Source organism: Carassius auratus, chromosome 44 (genome assembly GCF_003368295.1).
Source record: "Carassius auratus strain Wakin chromosome 44, ASM336829v1, whole genome shotgun sequence".
Taxonomy (NCBI): domain Eukaryota; kingdom Metazoa; phylum Chordata; class Actinopteri; order Cypriniformes; family Cyprinidae; genus Carassius; species Carassius auratus.
Window position 1 is genome coordinate 2830449 of NC_039286.1, and position 24408 is coordinate 2854856.

At 36.6% G+C, this 24408-nt stretch overlaps 1 protein-coding gene across 4 annotated transcripts in view; it reads right to left on the minus strand.

Moving 5' to 3' along the window:
* Nucleotides 1–2788, minus strand: part of LOC113062137 (CUB and sushi domain-containing protein 3-like) — a 365289-nt gene extending 362501 nt beyond the window's left edge. For all 4 annotated transcript variants that reach the window (XM_026231758.1, XM_026231757.1, XM_026231756.1 and 1 more), the window contains exon 1: nt 2450–2788. In XM_026231758.1, the coding sequence (XP_026087543.1) occupies nt 2450–2624 (175 nt within the window). In that variant the 5' untranslated portion in view covers nt 2625–2788. The remainder of the gene's footprint in view (nt 1–2449) is intronic.
* Nucleotides 2789–24408: the final 21620 nt, after the last annotated feature.

Consider the following 24408-nt stretch of genomic DNA (forward strand, 5'->3'; position numbering starts at 1 on the left):
GAAGAGGTATTCACATCCCTTTATGTCCTATTCATGTGTCCACCAATAAACAGAAACCATCTAACTGGATCCATTTTATGGAGGCAGCTCAATTTCCCACGAGACGTAATTCCAACCTGAGGGCAGTGTGCCATTTGTCAGTTGACAGGAAACATGCATGCAAACAGCTGCTAGAAATAATCCTGTAAGAGGTGCATCTTCATTCAAACAACCCTAAACATGCTTTTTGTAGAAGAGGAGTTCCTAAAATCTATTTGACTGCAGACATCTGGGGACTTTAATGACCCTGCTCTGCACCTGGCTCTTCAACAGCCATCCTTTGCTCATGGAGATTAAAAGCCTCTTTCAGGCGTGCCAGAGAAGAGGCAGTGTTACACAGCGGCAAACTGTAACATGCTTGATTTTACACTTGTAAGACAGGGCACTGATCCCAAGTATGACGCCTATTCCAGCGATTAATCCATCCCCTCAGGACTTGTCCTCAGTGGGTCCGTATGTTGGCCACGGAGTAGACATATTCAGCTTCTAGCTGGCGAACTTTGGTCAGTTTATAGCGAGTAATTCGAAACAAATTAGATTAAAGTGACTTAAAGTGACAAACTAGATTTGTGATAGAGCAGGTAAACCACAACAGCCTTAGACTAATATATCAGTTTTAGCCCTAAATTTAGATTTATTAAGCTGCCTTTCAGTATAAACAAACTGAAAGAACCCTGCTGCTTTGTGAAATTATAGATATGGCATTACTTATGGAGATAGACTTTGAAACTAGACTTTTCTGCTCTATTAATGAAGACAATTGCTTCCATTATTTGACAGTCAGTCTATTTATTTCCCCTTCATGTTGCTTAAGCAGAAAACAGAACATTTGTAGATCCCAAAACACAAAAATTGTCTATATAAATTTGAACTAAATTAATATCCGTTGGCCCATACAGCATCCTTTTTCATCGTTAAGGCCTTTTGGTTGTGCTTAAACACGCCTAACAAAATTTTACCTCTTACTGATAAATAAAAGTCTCATATGTTCATACCAAGAGTTGATGTATTTATTCAAGTAAACTAAACAACTCATATGTAAATGCCCCATTCATTCATTCATTCATTCAACTGCAAGTCCGAATGACTCACTGAATCGCGCACGTTCTCTATCTAGCAGTGATGCGAGGTCTGGATCGCAATAATTATCTTCGTGATCTCGTCACACTGCCCCCACGCGACAGGTTATCAGCCAACAAGACTGCATCTCGCACACTTTACGGATACCGGTTCTGCTGTTTGTCCATATCTCTCCATCACCCCAGTCCAACTAGGAAACACATCAAGCCCTTTTCAGTATTCATTCCGCGTAACGACATACGCTACTTGATACGCTAAGCATCTAATCAAGATTACAGACAGAAATAAAAATGTTGATAGCTTACCTGTTTATATTTATTAAATAATATATAATAATGAGTGATTTGATTTGTGCTGGCGGTACTATTCTTATAATCCGTTTAGCATCAGATGAATCAGCTCTGATGCAAATTAAAATGCTAGGCAGGTGGTAATGACCGAGATACATCAGGCAGAAGTGCAGCCCAGGGGTTTGCCTCCACCCCACTAAATTCAATCAAACTAACAATTTTTTTTTTTTTTTTTTTTGAAACAGAAAACTATCAATTTTACGTTTCTAAAACTTATCTTCTAAAAGCCTTTATATATTCAATATCCCGCTAAGAATCACACAAATAAAAGCTCACACCAAGCCTCATCCAAATAAACCCACTGAAAACGACGAGGATGTTCCAAACATATGTGATCATGTTATGCTGTATATGGGGACGGCGTGCAACAGTTAAATCCTCCAAATCAAGGCTGATCAATTGGCGTCCAGACGCGTCAATTCCATCACGAGATGCTGGGTGAGATGGACCCAATTGTAAGGTCGAAATCTTACGTGCCACACGTTATCCAGCATGTTCTTAACTACTTATAGAGCAATACGTGTTGATGGTGCATTTTGTTGGCTGTATACCCACTATACCATAAGGAATCGTGATTCTCCAACCCATATCGAGCTGCGCTACTATATGCCTCATAACACGCGTTCATGTGAGATTCCCCACTTCTACAGTAATTAGCCGTTTTCTGATTGTGATTTTTGAAAGCACCCTGCGTGCAGTTAATAAATAAAACATCTCGGATAAAATCTCCCTACGCCTTTATATTACTTTGTGTTCCATCACTTTATGACCACAAGCAACTCACGTATCCGCTCGAGCATACTGCAAGAATATTTATTGAGTCCTCGCTCAATGCCTGCATTGAGTAAATGCGCTTCTATTCTCAAGCATTTGCTGCACGGCTGGCTCTCCTCTCCCTACAGCCACTCCATGCACATTCACATCCCTATACACACACTGACGCAAAACCTCCGAATAACTCTTTGAGACTGAAGACTTACCTCGCACGCATGTGACCATCATAAAAAATATCAGATTCCAAAATGTAACTCCAGTTTTAATCCCCATTTTCTTTGCTTGGGAGTCCACCGGACCACATCTAATACATCCTCTCTTGAAAACGGTCGGGAATCCCGTTGATCTGACGCTGTGCCCCTCTGTGTCATCTATGTTCATATTCACATAAAGGTAGTTGTTCTTTCCCTCAGCCAGAAGCGGAGCGGTTCGCGGTGTGGCTCGAAGTGAACGGTGATGCTTGGATCCCACAGCAACCTTGACGAGGACTCAACCATCTCGCCAAAAGGGGCCAAACTCTCTGTGCTGTGATCTCGTTAACCGACTCCTATGCCCTGCTATTCAGTGGATTAACTGTGTGATTTCAGTGCTGTCATAATTGCCCAAATAAAACAATTAGTGCATTTATCAGTAAATGGTTGAATTAAGCACTGCTGCTGTTCCCACCCAGCAGGTATAAATAGGCACATTAAAATATGTAGTCATTTTGAACTAGAGCATACATGTGCAAATGCTTATTATTGGCCCTTTGGCGTTTTAATGCAACATTTGTTGATTAGGCCTATATTAATTTATTTTCATAAAGACACACCAAAACAATCCGTTGACCACGCACATAGAAACATGTAACAGTAGACTTAATATGATGGACACAACAGCATTGTAAAAAACTATTCAATGTTTAATTTTGTCCAACTTGCTATAGTGGAATTACCCATTTAATTTTATTGAATTTTGGAGTCCTCCTTTAAGTAACTAGCTACTTGAGAATCTTGAGGGTAACGTAATCTTACTTCACTAGTCTAGCATTAATATGATAATTGTTTCCTACGAAAGGCATCTTTGTAAGAAGTTTGGCACTGAAAGTGAGATCTAAGACTGGGTGATAGCACTGTAGAAGGACACTCCTGCCATCTACAGGCTAAACACACAGTCAAATCTCATCCTCAGATGTATGCAGACACCCTCACATTCCCACGTGCCTGAAACACAAAACACACCCTCACACACACACACATTCGAGATAACTAGACAGATATGATAGAAAACAAAGCAACTTTCCATCAACAACACCAAACCAACCCTTCAGTCATAACTAGTACAATTTTTTCACTATTTAGTTAAGTCATTCTCAATATTTTGGAACCCACGATCAACATTCAGCAAAATGTTTGAAAATTAAGAATGAAGATTGAAATTCACATCTTTTTTAAAAATATATAATCATGAAACTGTCCAAGGTGCTGAAGTCTCTGATGCAGCACATTTGAATAGATATACAGTATAAGAGCCTGTGCATTATGAATAGCCAAAATTCCTAGCTAGGATTATATTCAACAAAGTCATTCATCCAATATTTTAGCCACAACTTGCTCTCAAGCACTAATTAGATCGTGGAATTCCGTCCTCATTAGTCCTGCAGATCCACACCCCTCTGAACAAAGGAAAGAGAAATAAATCATATAGTCATAGGCATAAGCATATAACCTTTACTCATCGCAGTCTCTCAATGACAGGATCAGGGGAGAGAGAGAGAGAGAGATGGTGGAAAATCCACGAGAGAATGAATTATGACTGCACCTCATCAAATCCACATTTCTCCTCTGCTTTGAGTACAAGAGACTAACCCTCTTCTCCCTCTTTCCTCCAACACACCAAATTAAAATCCAGTTAAGGTCCCTTAGATACCAGATTGGCTCAGTGCAACTGGACATTCGGGGAATGATATCGCTATACACTGCAGTTATTCACTTAGAACTCATAAGTAGTTTTAATGCGTGTTGTTTGCCAGTCTTCATATACCAATAAGTTTATACTGAAAATGAGAGAGGTATATATTAGCTTTGGCAAAATTAGAAGCACTTTATTATTAGTTATATGTCATTTAGCCAAAAAGTTTAATCCAAAGTCACTTAGCATATACTAATTGCTCTCCCTGGGCAAGGGCAATGACTCATTGCAACTCCCCAGTTTACAGGTTTGCTGGGATCGAACTTACAAAATTTGCTTGGCAAACCTTCATCTTTAGGTTATAGGATACAACTGAATCTTTAAACTCAAAATGGCCTTTAAAAAAAAAAAAAAAAAAAAATCCTTGCTGAAATAAAATAGCTTGATGTACTATGTAAACATGTGTAAGTTTCAAAACTCCAAAACTTCCTCTCTAGTCCAAAAAGACCATCTGTTGAAATGAAGCTGGAAGACTCAATCCAAAATAACTGGAATTCTGTTTTCAGACAGATGAATACATAACATATGACAATGACACTTTATGTATTTAGTATCCAATAACTTAGGATAGTCTGTTGCAAGAAGTAAATCGTTCTATTATTACAAAAACCAATATAAGATGTTATTTTCCCAGATAACTAGAAGTTGGCCAAACGTTGTGTTGTTTCTGGCTCAGAGTGAATGTTTATTTTTGACAAATGCTCTGATAATTTCAGTCCAGCCTTTAACAGTTTGTGTTGCACATTTCAGCACATATTGTTTTGTGAATCTGCAAAGAGGCTATTACTGAAGAATAGGGCCACACCAACTGGACCTGACAGTAAACCTATAGCCCATAAGCACAGTTTCTATTTTACATGCAAAGAGGATATCCAATCATAGTAGAGGGTGTTTAGCCAGAAGCCTTAAAGATTGAGCACCAAAAACTGCCTGTTTAAAGCAGAGGGTGGAATATGATGCCTTGGTGCAAGAAACCTTGACTACAAAAATGTAATATCAAAATTTCGCAAGACATAAGTTCAGCCATAACTCAACAAAATGCATACTTAAGTTTTTTTCTTTTGCACAGGCGTTTGTATGGTTATCAAAAGACAGATACAAAAATAAAAGTAGAAGATCAGTCAATGCCAGTCATCAAAGAATCACCCTTACATGTTTCTGCGCATTGCTTGCTCTCAAAGCATCACACCAGAGCAAAACAAGTTCCAAGGGCATTCAGCAATGAGATACAGAAACATCTGCTTTGAAAAGGCTCATGGTCATTTGAGGAGATGCAATGCATCAGTCCGGCCCTGAGGCTCAAGATGGGTTATTCTTATGACTAGAAAAGTGACCTCATTTGCACACTTCATTAAGTCACGAGCACAGCTCGCCTTCGAGGTGTTAGAGTTTCTCAGTTTGTTATTTATTGTATGTTGTGGCCCCCCACCCAGCTCTTTGGATTTACTGCTGGTAGAGAGCATTGAACACGGCCATCTGAAGCACTGTTGAGCTTCAGGCCCTTCGGGCACTTATCTATCATATCTGGGGGACACATGCATGATGGAGGGCATCAGCTCTGTCACACCTGCCAGTCAGATTCAATAGCAATAGACAGAGGCTGAACATAGCATCCTTGTTCAATGAAAAACAAAATAGCCTGAATTCAAAGATAATATTCACAGTCATTTTTGCAATTAGCCCAATATTTATTTAAAAGGACAAATGTGACTTCAGTGTGATTGGGACCTAGGTTGCAGCCAATGAGTTGCATTGTGGGGTTAATTATGTAACTTAGATAATGTGTAATAAAAATGTATAAATGGATTAATTCCTATAAATTATTTTGTACAGTTATGTCGTTTTCTTCTCTCTTTTTTAACCATATATATATATATATAAAAAGTATATATATATATATATATATATATATATATATATATATATATATATATATATATATTTTTTTTTTTTTTATTTAAATTTACTTATTTTAAATGATAGAGTAAACCTATAAATGCAAATCTGGTAAAGTTTAGAAATAATTCGAATAAATCAATCCAGTTTAGTTGTCTTTTATTTTTTAAGTTGACAACTTTCATTTTCTGAATTTGTTCATTCAATTAAACATTTTACATTTTCACTGTCTGAACTAGTTTTTAAGTTGACTGTACTACGATATTTGTCCCCTCAACTTAAAAAGTAAATAAATAAATAAATAAATAAATATTATATCTATTCAGTAATTATATCACATTCTCAACATCACTTATCACGGGATCCTGCAAAGAACGTTGCAGACAGAAAATGTTCGTCAGCCATCTTGGTGAGTTTCTCTAGAAAATTTGAAAATTTTCTCAATCTGTAAATTTGGTGAGTAAATATTTGTATTTATTAGCTGAATATGTTTAAAATTATCTATGGTGTATAAGAGGAGTACAAGTATGGTTTAAAGTGTTATACTTTCAAGTTATATATATCTACACCAGTGTTAGTTTACTTAAAACCCTGAAGCCTCCACACTATTTTCAACATCAATATTATAATAAATATTCTCCCATTTTTAACAGAGTTTAAATTCACAGTAGGGCATTTTTTTTTGAAAAGCATTTAAGTGGACAAAGGTAAACCGTTTGATTTAAAATTTTTAGTTAATTGTTATAAACTATCTGTAGTTTAGTGAACTTAAAGTTTACCGAATTCTCTCGAGTGCTTGAATAAGTAAATACAATTTTTTTATTAAAAAAAAAAAAAAAAAAAACACTAAGGCAAGGCAATTTCTATTTACAGAGCACAAGTTTATCACAACCATAGTTGATCCAAAGTGCTCTATAATAAAAATTTTAAATAAAAACTTAAGAGAAAAATAAGACGGGAGAAGGAAGAGAAAAAAGACAGATAAAAATTAAACATTAAAAGCATACACAGGTTTATACACAGAACACTAGCTATTCAGAGTTTATGCACAGGATCACTTGAATAGTAAAAATACGTCTTTATGCAGAATTTAAAAACAACCAGTGATGGAGAGATCCTGATGTACAAAGGTAGACTGTTCCAGAGCTCCTGAAATTCTTATATTCAATCAACTCAAAATGTTAAAGCAACCTGGTGACTTTCTTTTTTTTTTTTAATTAAACCAGCAAATTATATTTTACAGCGCAATAATTTTCTACAACTTCTTTTTTTAAAGTATTAATAAAGTGGAAAGAAAGAAAGAAAGAAAGAAAGAAAGAAAGAAAGATTAGCATTACTCGCCATTAGTAAACATGTGGTCACTCACTGGGGTGGGGGGTTACCTTTATGGGTTGTCCATCAAGAATGTGTATAATGGCTTGAATTGCTAGCACAGTATTTTAGATTGAATCATAAAGCATGCATGCAAGGAATATGAATTATGCTATTGATTCACCATAAATGATATTACATTCTTCTAGTGTGTTGTCCTAAAGTTCACTACCAGAATAAAAAAAACAGAAAGAGAAGAAGAGAGATAAAAGGAAAGAACATGAGGACAAAAGAGGATGACATTCATCATGTCCAACACTAAATGCTGTGGTGTTCCATGTTTAGAAACTCAGTTTTGCAGTCTGGTAGCAGTAGCTGACAACGATGTGTGGCACTGTAAGATCTGCTGAGGCAGAGCACTGTTTCTAGATCAGCAGATCTACTCTGTCTCTCTATCCACTCCATAGAAAAGGGCACTATAAGAAGAAGTAATGATGGCAGTCTGGGGTGACTTCACTGCCTGACTAATGTCTTGTTGAATGGCTAAAACTGTCTGGGCTTTAACATCACACCCATCAATTGTTCCTCATCTGCCTTTGGCAAAAGCCATAGATGCGCTGCTGTTAGAAGCAACAACTGCATCAAAAGCCAGATATGATAGACGGGAGAAGAGGAAAGACTTTGACAGAATGAAATAGAAATTGATCCTCCCTAAGCCCTGAATTAAAACACTGCTTGCCAATTATACCTTACCTGCTTACCTGCCTAAGCTACTGTTGCCATGTGTTATATTATCAATTTATATTTTTTGTACCAATACCAATTTCTAATAGACCATATATATTGCATGCATGCATGTGTATATATATATATATATATATATATATATATATATATATATATATATATATATACACATATATATAGAAGGACAGAGAGGCAGACTTCTTATGCTAACTTCTTAGCATAAAATTCTTAGCTTTTGCAAATTACTAAACAAAAAGTTTATATATTTTAGGAAATTTACCCCAGTGACTTAAGACTGGTTTTGTGGTCCAGGGTCACATATAAATAAACATATGTATTTAATTTAGATCATAGTTAAACAGCATTTTTGCATATAATCTTGCATATTATAATTCAAAATGACTCCATAATAAAAAATAAAAAATAAAAGTTGATGCTGTCCACTTTGCATTGCCAGCCAGTAGTTATTATATGTTCCCAATCCATAATTAATTTGAATATGTCAATTAAAGAAAATTGCCCCTTAATTACCAATGTGCTGGTGAGAAAACCAGTGCCTCAGCAATCAGAAAGAAACCTAAATATACCCCAGACCCTTTGGGCTTGTCAAATTGATGGAATAATTATATCTGGAGTGTGAGGAAGGGCTATCTCCAGTGGAGTCTACAGTAGCTCTCGCAACACACATCGAGCCTGTGGGTGAGAAAAGTTTCACTTCAGAGATGAAGGCCAACATTCAAGGAAATGGCTCTCTGATCAGGGGGTACGTTCTGAATCAGCCGCTTCTGCATCTGGGCCCCGCTTTTAAATAAAACAAATGGAGTGTTCAGTATTTCAAATTACAGCCACCAGACGAAAAATATTTTTCATCAAAGAGTTTGTTTTATCTTTTATCCTCTGGACTCATTTATTTTTTTCTTTATTTATAAAGCTTGGCTGATACGACAAGTCTCACTGCTCCCGAGACCTTGACTGACCCTGTGTGAGAAATTCAATTTAGAGGCGTATTGGCAGCTGTTTGAGAATATGACAGTACACTCAACTCAATAGATGTGGTCGTAACAGCCCCACAGTAAACAGAAGCACATTGCAAAGTTAAATGAGTGCACATATGCAGTCCCTGATATCGCAAACAATGTCAGTGCTGTTGTATTAATCATTGATGAATGTCAAGTAATGCGATGCAGCTGAATTTCTTGCAGAAAACGCAATTTGGTGAATCTTGAACTATTTATTCCTTGTATGTGTCTTCTGCAGAGATGGGAAACGTTTGATAAATGACAGAAGTCCCTTTGCTTATGGTGGAACTGGGCTGTACAAGATCCACGTCCTGTGTCTCAAACGGTCGCAGTCACCGTTTAATTGCACAGAAAGGAATTATGGAGGCTTTGCAAACCGGTTTAGGGATGTTTTGGTCTCTAAGAAGCTTTTCATTTGGACTGACTGTGTCTTTCTTCAACTAGCCATTGACCTATGATTCAAATGTCATTTAAAATCAATCTTAATTACCCAGTGACTTTCACCATGTATTTGTTGATTCTACAAGAAAGGGTATTAAACTCATATTAAACTGATTCATCAAAGTCAATGGACTGCATTATAGCAGAGACAGTTAATGCTAAGTATTTTTAACAGAGTGTGAAGCGCAGCCCAAACATTAAATGTAATGGTTTACTGAGGTTAAGCGACATCACCACATTAACCCATGGTGCAGTGCTATGCTATGATTACATTTTTTTTTTTACATTTCCATTTGCTTTTTCACACACGTAGCATTTTACATGTATAAGGGAAGTGTTTTAACCTGAATTATGCACAGCAGCCAGTGTGTGACAATCAGAATGTTACATGCACGGTTATAATCAATGTAAAGTGGGGTTTTGCATGGTCAAGCTATAGTTTTCATTTTCCCTCTGAATATACAAAGACATTTTGAAATGATGGATTATTATTCTAACAAAAATCATGCATATAAATATACTGTTTGCAGGAAATGAAAAACCTTTTCATAAAAATACAGAACATACAACATACATACTGTACAGTACCATTCAATGGGGTTAATACTCTGCTATCTTTTTTCCCCACAAGAATTTAATACTTTAAGCAATATATATATGATTGAAAGTGACAGTAAAAGACACCTACATTGTTACCAAATTTCTCATTCAAAAGCAAGAACAAAGAAAAAACAAAAACAAATCACAACTACCACTAGTGTTTTCAACACTGATAATAAGAAATGGTTCTTGATTACCATGTAAGTATATTAGAATGATTTCTGAAGAATAATGTACACTAAAGACTGGAGTAATGATGCTAAAAATGCAGCTTCGCCATCACAGGAATCAATGACATTTTAAAATATATCAAAATAGAAAACATTTAGTTTGAAGTGTAGTAATAGACACAATGTAACTTATTACTGTATCTTACATTTAAAAAAAATCTGCAGCATAGTTGAGAATAAGAAAATTAATTAAAAACTTCTTTAAAAATCTTACAACACAACTTTTTAACGATAGGACTATATGCATGAACTCTCACAAATTAAGCATTTCGTCTTTATTTTTCTCTGGGCGGCTGCTCAGAGGCCTTACAGGCCAGTTTATATGATTTAGGGTCCTATTGTTACTGGTAAACTGATAAAAACTGCTTCTGGCTGCCTTTTTATTTGTTTGCTATATTCAGTTTGGCCATTGTTACCGAGGAGACTTGGCTATTGTTCAGCATGTTTAAATCCTTCCAAACTCTCAGTACAGACACTGTTATACTGTCCCTCTACACCGGTTAACACATACAAAAAAAAAAAAACCCACTATTTTCCAAAATGTTCTGTAGAAGAAACAGACCAATGTTGTCACGACTTGAATTCTGTCTTAGTCCTCACACAAAGCTTTTGTTTGACTTGGAATATAGAGCACAAGTAATATGGACTACTTTTTATGATCTTTTTAAAAAAATTTAAAGTTCTAGTACCCATTTACAATACCTGTAAGAAAAAGAGCAGCAAAACTCTTACCGCAGAGTTTATTGGAGGCAGTTTATGTAGATTCATCTGTGTGACATAAGACATGCTGGCCAAGCAGTTAAACAACTTGGCTTTGTCCTTTCATTCTCAGCAATGAGAGTGTAACCACCAGAACTGGACGGAGAGCCAGAAACAGTGTTTGAATATTCATTAAACCGGTCATTAGAGAGCTGGCTTGGCTTCTAACGAACCAATCAGACCTAATGAATTTGATGTGCAAAGCCTCAGTCTTCAAGAAGGCCCCACACCATGAGGGAGGAGACTCCAAGCAGAGGAGATTATATGAAGCTGAATGAAAGCAGCTGAGAGTGAAAGGAGAAGGAGTTAAATTGTGGTAGACTATGTTGTCTCTTCAGCATACATGAAAATAAATGAACATGCTCACAGCCTGAATCATGCAACAAACAAATTGTAGAATGACAAATGGGAACATTAAACAGAGCAAAATTGGAGGTTTTGAACAGCATGTAAATTCAAAACAGGTCTGATTATATGAACTCAAAATGAACTCAAAAAGACTTATAAATGAATATCAGCCCAATAATTAAATCAATATCATATATGTTACCCACACATTTGACTATCATGTTTCTAATCACTTATTGGGTATGTCTTTTTAATAACTCATATCTATGTTTAGTATGTGTGTGTTTGAATCTTCTTGCTTGAAACGTTTCTGACAATTATTTGTCAAATGGATCACATTCTTGCTATAGGAATAATGTCTTATACCCTGCAAGACCACATGATTGATAAGATAACATATGATTTATGACACCCCGAACAAGACAATATCTAATTGGTCAAGACAACATTTGAGGCATGGCCAAAAGGCCAAATACTCAGAACACGATCACATTTTGCTCTTAGCTGCTGCTTTTAGTAACCACTTTTAGCCATGCTTTTCGCCTTCAACCTTCGAAACTTCAACCAGCCCACAACTCCGCATGATCAGCCAACACCCAACAACTTGGTTTCCCGAGACATCACTTCAACTAATACTGAACTTCCAGCCAATCAGCAACCTCGGGAAATTCCTTTTTTGAGACAACAAAGGGAACCCCCTTTACACAGGCAATGCAAGTAACTTACCTCCAGACTTTGAGCTGCACTGGTGTATCTAATATAAATTTTAACCTCATCGAGGAACTCAATGCAAGGATTACTTAAGTGATTAATGGTTGTTCCTGTATTGCTGTAAACTTGGGAATTCACATTTTCATTCTCTTAAACTCATTCGTTCCTAACTTTCTCTGTTCCTGCAACTTGTGTGAATATGTGAGCTTATGTGTTTGGTTAGTTTATAGGTCTTATATGATTTATCTAATAAAGCCTTATTCATATTGAAAGGAGAAGAATGTTGTGTTTTGTGCTTTCAAATGAATGTCTTAAACTGTCGATCTTGTTACTGTGCTAATTAATAGTGTTCTCACCATACTTTGGATATTAATATCCATTGCAGAGTTGATGTAATACAGCTTGTTCAATGAATCGCTTGCAGTCTCAGTGATCTGCCGTAAAACAATGATTCGGTCCAAATTCTCCCCAAAAATCTTAAATGATTCCCTTTGAGCTAAATTGACCTGTTTCCCTTACACAGCATTTTATTGTTGTACATATTGTGGCAATTCAAAAGTAAAATAAAAGAATAATGCTAAAATATTACCACTACACTGAACCCTACCCTAAACCTAACTTATAGTGTTAACAAAAGGAATGTGAGATATAAATGTCTTGATTATGGTTCCAATGTTATCCAATTAAAGTTTCCTTTATAGTGAAATCAATCTTACAGTAATATTTTTTGTAAATCACACTAATGTTTCTCCATTTATTTCCTTTTGGACATAGCTGAAAAATTATTGGATTTTTTTTTTTTTTTTTTTTTTTTAGAAAACCTACTAGTCAATTATCCTTATGGGTTAGCAAATGGACTTCCTGGATGTATAGGTCTAATTGCTAACAAAAAGCACAATTTAATCTGAAGAGAATGAGGTCAAAATGAAATAAATTGAAGTATATAAAAAAAAGGAAAAGCACAAGACTCTCAACTCTTCATATTAGCTCTCACTCACTCACTCTTGTATGGTATATTGGTACATGCCAATCTTAGCCGACAAGGATACTGTTAAAATTTACCAGTGATGCAACACTGGTACCCTTCATTCAATACTGGTAATGTATTTTGCCAAAATTGGAGAGGAAACAGCATGGGAAGCTGAGGAAAGACAGATCTGGAGCTTTCAGTCACTAGGCATATCATTGATTGATCTGGTCTCTTTCTCTCGGACACATTCACAAGAAGAACACATGGTGTCTACCACATCAGATGAATCCCTCTTCTCACTCCTCTGTCTCTCGGTTGACCTTATTTACACTATGAGAATCTCAGATGGGCAACAAAGGAACCTGTTCCAAGCTTTGAAGTCCATCCGATTCATATCAGTGCCTATAGTGGTAAAGGCTGATTTAGGCCTTACAAAAACATCACACTCGAGAAGTAGCACATCTCTCCCCTTGCTTAAGTGAGGGTGTAGATGAACAGGTGAGGGTTGAAAGTTAGAAGCAGTTTTCTTACGGTCACATTTTGTTATTTGGTGAATAAAAAATAAAAAAAAAAGATGGAAAACTTCAACTTAAATTAGAAATGGTGCCTTTGGAACCAACTGAAATACGCTTTAGTATTAAAATATATATAAAAGTGAATAAAAAGACAAAAACACAAAATGATTAAAATGAAAATTAAATATTTAAAAAAAAGTTAATAAATGAATATCTACTATAATATTATATAAACGAGGCAATTGTAAATACATTCTCAGTGAACGATGTATTTGTCTGAAACAAAGTTCCTTAAATGGGTAGTTAACATGGATGGATACATAAAAAAAAAAAAAAAAGGAAAAGTCACGCATACATGCAATGGCACATTAGAATTTGGCTAAAACAAGGTATCTTAAAGGGGTCGTTCACTAGCTAGCAAAGTCATATTTACCATCTTGAATTTATATTTATTTCACAGCGAGCTTGTTACTGTTACATATGTTCCCGGTTAAGAAAAAAAATTTAAAAAAAAAAAGAACAAAAAAAAAAAGAACAGTGGAGTCAAAACAAAATTGGAATGAATTGGATTAATTGTCTCTTTAAGAAGCAGCTTTAAGTTTCCTTACTTTTGTAAGAGACTCCAGGCCAGGAGCGCTCCTATGATTCCCTGAAAGTAGCTCACTAGTTTTTTTTTTTTAAGTGGAGCAAAAGCGTGAGTACAATCAAAGTTTCTGTGGAAGAGATAAAGGGAAAGGGGGCATGTACTGCCTAACATACTTTCGAGGATATGATTGAACTTGACAAGGCTAAATGTGAGCAGGTGTCATAGATACTCATAGGTTGCATGGGCGACGCCAAGGGTGTGTTCTTCAAATTGTCCCCCCTCCCCACACATTCTTGAGTCTCATTGGACATGGCAAGTACTCTAGGAACACTTGACAAGTGTGTCAAACTATTGCAATGTCAAAGCTATAGGTCATGGCTTTTGTTAGTGTTGAAAGATGGGTCTTTGTGACCTTCATCAACAATATAATGATAATACAGAAGTCAAGTTACCTTTATTTATATAGCGCTTTAAACAACAACAAAAAAAAGATTGTCTCAAAGCAACTGAACAACATTAGGAAAACAGTGTGTCAATAATGCAAAAATGACGGTTCATCTTTGAATTCAGAGATGTTATGATTCAGCTCAGTTCAGTTTAAACATTATCCGTGCAATAATTTGCAATCAAGTCAACAATATCACTGTAAATGAAGTGTCACCAACTAAGCAAGCCAGAGGCGACAGTGGCAAGGAACCAAAACTCCAGTGAAAAAAATAAAAAATAAATAAATGGAGAAAAAAAAACCTTGGTGAAACCAGACTCAGTCGGAGGGCCAGTTCTCCTCTTACCAGACGAAACCAGCAGTTCAATCCAGGCTGCAGCAAAGTCAGATTCTGCAGAAGAATCATCCGTTTCTCGTGGTCTTGTTCCAGTGGTCATTTGAGACGAGGTCTTTACAGGGGATCTAGTTGTCCTGGTCTCCACTGTCTTTCAGGGCTGTAGAGGTCCTTTCTAGGTGCTGATCCACAATTTTTTTAATTTTAACAATGGTGCCAGTATATTGTGTGTTATGGGAAATGGTCCTAGTTAACCTAATTAATGAAGCCTAAAAATCCTTTAACAGGTTTGAATATTAGAAATGTGTTAGTAAGGTTAAAGAGATGGGTCTTTAAACTAGATTTAAACTGCAAGAATGTGTCTTCCTCCTGAATAATGTTAGGTAGGTTTTTCCAGAGTTTGTGCACTAAATAAGAAAAAGGATCTGCCGCCCGCAGTTGATTTTGATATTCTAGGTATTATCAAATTGCCTGAGCTTTGGGAACGCAAGGAAGATGGATGTGAATGGGATATTCACAAAGGGGTGAATCAGCTCTTAAACTCAACTCAAAGCTGTATTGAAATTTATGCGATTAATAATTCTCTTTACTTACGATCAACACTTAAATCAGTAGTTAATTTCAAATCACATCATTCAGTATATGGTGTCTTAAATTGTAAAGCCTTTTTGGTCTAATTTTCAAAAACATTTGATTTAAAAGTATGATTCACCTCAGAGCTGGCTGGCTCATCATAGAACTCTATAATGAAGATAGACACACACACACACTAATTATATTGTGGATGAAGGTCACAAAGACCCATCTTTCAACACTAACAAAAGCCATGACCCATAGCTGACATTGCGATAGTTTGACACACTTGTCAAGTGTAGTTATAAATGCACATATCTCCCCAAATATGTTGCATTTTTTTTTACTGCTAAGGTCCAAGCCACAATAGAGAGGCTTTAGGTTTGAGCTCTGAGTATTTTCAACTCCGTTCCTAGTGTAGAAATGTGGCGGCAAAAAAAGAAAACCACTGTGTAGAGGTGACTACGCCACCCGGGGAAATACCACACACCCTCAGGTGCTACTCAAGGGAACAGGTTTGAGACTACTAAAGGGAGCAAGAGACACTACTTGCCCAGATGAAACAGTCAAGAATGGTCTCGTCAACAGTTACAAAAAGACCGTAATAAAGCTCTACCATTAACAGAAGGGACACAGCAAATCAGTGCATACAAATTCAGAAGCAAGTGACAAACCAGAAAGAAACAAATACACTTCCCTTCTGTTAAGCTCCAGTATCACAGCTCATTAACACATTCACATGTAGCTATGCAGTGGGTAAGGGAAGTATTCAGACCCCCAAGTGTTGACATTTTTGCACATTTAAAAAAAAAAAAAAAAAAAAAAAAAACACTGAAATATCACATTGTTCCAAGTATTCAGACCTTTTGTTCAGTATTTAGTAGAAGCACCCTTTTGGTCTAATACAGCCATGAATCTTTTTGGGAAAGATGAAACCAGTTTTCACACCTGGATCTGGGGATACTCTGCCATTCCTCCTTGCAGATCCTCTCTAGTTCTGTCAGTTTGGATGGTAAACGTTGGTGGACAGCCATTTTCAGGTCTCTTCAGAGATGCTCAACTTGGTTTAAGTCAGGGCTCTGGCTGGGCCATTCAAGAATGGTCATGGAGTTGTGAAGCCACTCCCTCGATTGCAACCAGTCGGCCTTGTTCCTGCAGCTGAAAAACACCCCCACAGCATGATGATGCCACCACAATGCTTCACTGTTGGGACTGTATTGGACAGGTGATGAGCAGTGCCTCCACACATACCACTTAGAATTAAGGCCAAAACTTTCCATCTTTGTCTTACCAGATCAGAGAATCCTTCAGGTGTTTTTAGTAAACTCGGGCTTTCATGGGTCTTTCTCTGAGGGTAGGCTTCCGTTGGGCCACTCAGTTACGAGTTAAATATAGGAGTGTCACAGCAAAGAGTCTGAATACTTCGGACCATGTGATATTTCATAAAAAAAAAACAATTGTGTTTCTCTGTCAATATGGGGTGCAGTGTGTACATTGAGGAAAAAAAAAATTACTTAAATGACTACAGTAGAACAGTAAAAAATTTAAGGGGGTCTGAATACTTTCCATATCCACTGTAAATGCACACACAGAACACTCAGGGGAGCAGCAGTCCAGTACAATGATGGCCCACTGTTAGCTGCATGCAAAAGAACAACTAAACTGTAGGATCAGATGGTATTCTTCAAAAAAGCCAGACGTAAGAACAGCCGTAGAAACAGCCTTATGAAACAACAGCTAGCGCTCAGGCCACACCTAAAATACAAATAAAAACACGTACAGACATCCACTTTAACAAAATCTCCTCCCTTTAAAATAAAGGAAGCCCACATGAAAAGGTGTTCCTTACCTCATTCTTAGACCACAGTAGGTCTTGCGCTGACCACTTCGGATGCATGCACACAAACACACCAGGGGAAAGCAACAGGACAATCCCTGGACCTTTACAGCCCACAAGACTGAAACACAGAGCAAAATGACCCTGCTTCTTATAAAGCCACTAGGCCTCCATTGAAACGCAACTCAATGATTGAGCCAGCAGGTGTAATCAATGACAAAGCGTCACTTAATGCCAGCGGGTGTGTCTTCCCACTGGGAATATGCAAAAGTTAAAACGGAAACTGATTCTAACGGATCCACAAACCATGATGAAACTCATCTGGTCACACTAGCAGCAGGTTCTTCTTTCCTGTCATGAATGAGCTTGCCCAGGGGGATGGTGGGAATTGTATTCCAGGTGGAGGAGAGGCCTTTAAGTGGTCTGTAGCAGGTGCTCACTTATTTAGAATAGTGACTGGATAATTACCAACACCTGTGTGCTTATTGGAGATCCGTTTCACTGCTTTGGAAACAGGCTGAGGATGCAACTAAAGGGACAGTTACTCCCGAGGAGGTTTGAGTGGAAACTGTGCCAAAAGAACAATTGTTAACTAGTAAACTAGGATAGCATCCAACTGTGTGTCACATACAGTAGTAAACAAACAATTTATAATACAAGGAGAAATACAACAAGATCATATGAAAAAGAGATGCATTAGTTCAGGGAGTCTGATTCAGAGATTCTCAGACAGACGCATTCTATTGCATTCACTTTGAAACAAACATTATGTGTTGAGCGTCTTATTCTGCTTATCAGTATGTCAATTAAATGCAATTAAAAAAAGCCTAAAAAAGAGAATATTCTGTCATTATAGCACACATTATAGCACACAAATATAGCACACAAATCATACAGCATGAAAGATATTCTTTAAAGTTTCCCATGAAAGAGTATGATGCAAGTTTGGAATGACTTTTCCTCATTTTATGTAAACTATGCCTTTAAGTAGAAATGCAGGGTACAGAAAGCAATATATAACATTTAGCACATAACATTTCATTAAAAAGGCCTCTTAATCGAGCACTTAAGTGTGCCCCAATAAGATAATTTAATAAAGTGCATTACCAAAAAGCATAAATTAACAATATTCCTTCTCACCGCTCCACATTAAGACAACAATCTTCAGTGATGAAATGCCCTGAAAACTGAATTCACAATGAGGGGGAAAGGCAATAAACCTTCTTAACGCACAACAAATCAAAGCACAAGCACTTACTGTAGAGGTTGTGAAAAGTCTGCTAATTGTATCCAATTTGATTCATTTAAGATGATTTAGACAATCCTCTACAATGACAAAGCATCAGTGAGATACTGCGTGAATGCCCAACACAGAAATATTTACATTACTGAACAGAAGAAATCCTGTTATTCACTTTCTGCGTTTAAAGTGCCCCGTTATGGTTTTTTTAAGGTTTCTAATATTGTTTTATGAGTCTCCTAAAACAGGTTTTAGGAGACAAAAAAAAAAAATCCTGACAACTCATTTCGGAGATTGCGAGTCGACTCTTTATTTATTTTATTTATGTTGACAGATAATAACTTTATCTATCATGCACTGTAGGCTTCACAACTTTACAGATAGTTTATTTTCACATAAAGCTACATGACACACATGAAAGTGTCGAAAAGGTATCATTGGGGCAGTTTAATACTAGAGATACACTGATAAACGTTTTGAAGAGCTGAAAAAGATATTATCTCCATGGTCGTGATAACATTAATTTAATAATTTATGATTCCAGGGACTGAGGCTATTGAGCAAAAAAGGAATTAAATGAAAAAAGGTGCATGCGGCACATTATTTGAAGAATCCGACTATTTAAAGGATCAAAGCATGTACCTGCTGGATCAGCTTAACATTAATTCCCATGCTACCCTATGAACAGCCTTGAAAATATCCTGGAATCTGTGAGAACAATAAACAATGACATAACATAAAAAATCTGAACATACAAAATGTATTTATATTAGCCTACAATGCAGAATAGATCAAGCATTTTCTGGCATGATAATTCTCCATGTTATCTGAGCAAATAATCATTTTCACTTCACCATTTTCTCCCTGAGGGAAAATGTGAGATGCTATCTCAATATGCAATCCACAAATTTGTGTTATATTTTGTAAATTTGCATAGAACCACGGAAGCTTTGTTGACAATAACACTGACTTGTAATCTCTATTCTGCTTGCCAGTGACATGCTGAGAAGGTTTGCATTTTGAAGGGTGCTGTGCAGGTGAGATTGTCAACTCTTGGATATAATTTGCCTTTGGAGGACTCACCATAACAACCCACTTTGCTTCCTTAAATTTGAGATTACACTCTTATTGGAAATACAAGGGCAGCAATTTTAGGTAAATTGGTTTTAAACAAGTTTCTTGCACACATGTGAATAAAAATAAAACTCCAAACCCACAATATCACCACTGAAGTATTTAGATGAAGTGATTCACATGAAGAAAAAATAAAAGGCTGAAGCTGAAAAATTCACATTTTTTGATGCCGTGTCTATAGTAGAGAACTATAAGTAAGACATTGATATGTAGGTTTATTCCCCCTAAAAGTGTAAAAAAAACTTCAGCATCATTAACCAGTTTGGGGCCAGGACTATCTGATCGTGTGATCAATCACTCACAAAAGAGGTGAGAAATGACACGTTGGCCTTAAAGGTACAGGTTGTATGACCTGCCACTAGAGGGCGCACTATCAAAACAATAACAATCGCGTGGTTTGATGATGCTAAGAAGGAGCGTGGAATGATGGGATTTGTTGTCTTCTACCCAACCGCTGACTGCCATCAATCAGACAGAAAGATAAATCATGGAGTTCAACGATTTGTGCGAGTAGATTACATACAAAGTCAATGCAAAGACGCGATCAGACTATGGATCAGACGCATCCTCGCGCGGGTCTAGTGACGCGATGCCCCGCGTTTGGCGCATATTCCCCATAATACTAATCTTGTTGATCGTTATAATATCATACATCTTCTGTAAAGATACGAATCAAAACAACTCACCTGTCGAGCAAAACACAAGCGAGATCGGCATCTCTTTCTAGTTGAAGTTTGTCGCGAAGCTACTTCCGCATTTGTCATGTGTTTTCTACGTCAGTAAAGGCGGTAACAAAGGTTAACTAACGTCATTGACAGGCGACTGCACTGTCCCGTGTCACTGTTTAGAATGGGAATTTTCTCATGATTTACAAGTAGTTGAAAACATTAGAGATATTGTTAGTAATCAGCTGGACAAAAATAAACAACACTAGTCTAGTGGTTTTTGGATATTTTACTGCAAATATCTTAAAAATTGTGCCTTTAATCCAGAAAATAAGCAGATGGACTTGGCATAAGTAACACAAAACAGTGCAAGCATCCAATAATGCACCAAAAAATATATATATTCTGAATGTGAAAAACTAGTAAAACAGTAGTGTAAATACTGTAAAGTTCCCAGTGAAATTACTTTGCTGTCTGTATTGAATGCATGCTGTATTTAGATCGCAATAGGGAATCTCACAATGTTGGCAAAAATATGCTGGAATCTCATTTCAAGTCGTGGCTAACTTTAGTTGCCAGCATAGAATCGGAAAGAGTCAGGTATTGATCAGACAGAATCAGATTTCCCCTGACAACTAAACAAATGATTGATTTCTTTGTAGTGCTCTGCAACGCGCCAGAGACGCCGATAGACTTGAGGTGCCCAATGCTCATACATACTGCTTCACAAGTGACTGCTGCTGAGGGATGACAGATTGACCAAAACAGCGGTGGCAATCGAAGGACAGTGCTTCAAGGGTGGTCAATCATGGTGATTAGTCTCCTGTGGTAGAAAGCTGGTCTTTTTGTTGAAGCCCTACGAGTCCATCAGCTTGGCATGACTAAAGACTGTGTCTGCGATACAAATGCATTAATACAGCTTGTGGCTGCAGAAGTCCTTGCCGACAATTAATGGCTGCCCTTTTGAAATGCAACACTGACATTTTTCTAGACAACACCATGAGAGCAGCTGGCTATTCTGTGTTTTTGAAGCTCACTTTTCTATGTCTTTCAGGCCAAAGACTCAATTTAGTGGGTGACTATTGACCTAACAAACAATAGGTGCATACTGCTCACCGGAACAGCAGTGTTAAGAAAGATACTTCATAAGTGTAGTTAATGTATAAAAATAAAAATACAAAGAAAAAATATAAACATTTAATACCTTGAGTGAATGATAGTGTAAATACATGTTTTAAATATATTTAATTATATTTTTAAATCAGAGCATAGTTTATCTAGCACAATAACAATGAAGAATCACATCACTGACAACTGCTGCTTCTGCCTCTCTTTTTTCCTTGACCAAAATTGTGTTTATTTAGACGCAGAACGTCTTTATGACCATATCAAACAGGAGACATTTCAGATGTGCACTCCAACTTCGCCTCAGCACCAGGCGCTAGTCAAACGAGCAGGTGATGAGGGAGCTTCACTATAGAAGAAATAGTGAACTGATGTCAGATTGGATGTTGTCAGGCCAAATGTCAGTAAAAACTCATTTTGCTGTCCTGTCAGCCGTTATACTTTGCTGGTAGCATGTGCTCTTCAATTGCTCACACAAATGCGGCGGAATGTTTTGTACCTGTATCATTTCATATTAAAGAGCAAAAGTAACTACTAACATGTAATGTCATAGTTATGTCGTCAGTTAAGTCATGAAGTTACATGCATGCATGTAAGAATTTGTTGTATATGAGTCACATTTAACATTAATAAGTCTCTGAAATGCAGTGGTTTTTAAAATTGTCTTGTAGCAGCTCAGCACTGTCTCCCTTATCTAACACATTCAACTTGTCAACTCATTAGTAGAGACTGTAAGACCTAAAGTGGTTCAGAAAAGGTAAAGAGTTGAGAGAAAACAGTGTCATCTGCATCATGTTCAGCAGCAGCAGCTCTTAAAATGCCTAAATATCTTAATAACTCAGCTGCTGTGATATCTGTCAAAGAAAAAAAAAAGAAAAAGGAAATAAATAACTTTTGTAGCTTTAAGGATTCGTCTGTATTTAATTTAGTGTTTGATAACTTAATTAAATTAATGTATGCATTTAGCAGACGCTTTTATCCAAAGCGACTTACAGTGCATTCAGGCTATCAATTTTGCTACAGGAACACTAAATTAAATTAACATTAAATTTCTGTGTTTTTCTAGGGAAAAGGTAAACATGACATTTATCATAATAGGTTAGTTGTTATTTCCAAAGTCTAATGAATGTTAAAATGGCTAGCTCTTAATTATACTGTAATTTTGAATGGCTATTGTCAATGGTTAAATTTTTGGAGGAAAAATCCTAGACATCAGTTTGGTTTCCCTTCAAATATAAAAAAATATACTGTCTTAATGTTGTTTCTACATTAACTTGAAGATTAAATGTGAATTTTTTGAATATTGCAACATAAAAGTATATTTATAAGCTTTAATTTCAGGTAGACTATTAATCACGATTAGTTTAACAAAACAAATATGCGATTTATTCATTTTTTTTTTTTTTTTTGCAGCACTAATCACAACATTATCATTAAAACAGAAAAAAAAAAACATATACTAAATACATGAACAGCAACATTTGGTCAATTATTATCAAACTGGTTTATTTACTGCATGCACCATCTGAATGCACCAATTCACTATAATTATAATTAACAGATTTGATATTTAGAGGTCAGTTACATTATGACCAAACTTCACATTTGCATAGCCTATATGATGAAAAGTATGATAAATGAGACCGTTCTGCTGTTTGGCTAGTGATGATGGAGTACCCATTTGCTATTACTTAAATATTAGCCTCTGTGTAACATACATCAATATGTTAAATGCACAACAAAAAGCATATCTCATGGATTATTTTCCTGGCAACCTCACAAATCTCAAATGACTACACCATCCAAATGAAAGGCCATCTGCATTTGGTTTAAGTCATGCCCTTCAGAAATATATCATCGACTTTGATATCACTGCCTTTATCAATACCACATCAATTGGAAATTTTTATTTGCTCAAATCTCATAATGACCACCGCATTTGACTTATTGACCCAAATCCCCACTTCAAAAGCTTTAGATCAGAGGTAAAATTTTTCAAGGCCATAATGAGCAGACACCTAAACTGAAATACACCACAGAAGCCACTGAATATGACCTAAACAGACAGTTCTTCTAGTTATGTTGGAGTTTGTTTTTCTCATCTGTCCTTTAACATAAACAGAGCCGCAACTGGGGGTCTGATGATGTGGAGATGTCATGCATTAGCGTAATTATTTGTGCATTTGATACTACCGACATTCCCACACAGCTCACATCACTTGGCTTGTTTAACTGGCCCTAGACACAATGTTGTATAAATTCATGATCAGCTCTGCTCCTTGGCTCAGCAGCCGAGAGCTTCCCCGGTGTGATTCAGGACGGCCTGCCAGCTGAGAGGTCGCAGGTAAAACTGTGAACACAGCAGATGGCCAAAATACTCAGCATTTTGAAGGAGGCATGTGTATCATTTTGGTACAATTATCTCAGCTTCTGTTCCTTCATCGATGCATGTAACATTCCACAGTTAAAGCCAGGCATACGGACCATGCCATCTGCGTTCAGAAATGGAGGCCGGGACATTTTGATTGTTTAGAAACAAATTCCCACAAACTGTTATTATTGAGGGCTTCTACTTCTTTAGGCATGTTTAATAAATATAATTCTAAATTCTAATAATTAATCTGTATCTTTGAATTTATAAAAAAGTAAAGTATTTAATAAAATGAATAAAATGTTTATTAAATAATTATACAAAAGTATCAATTTTGAATAATGCACAAATTTGCAGC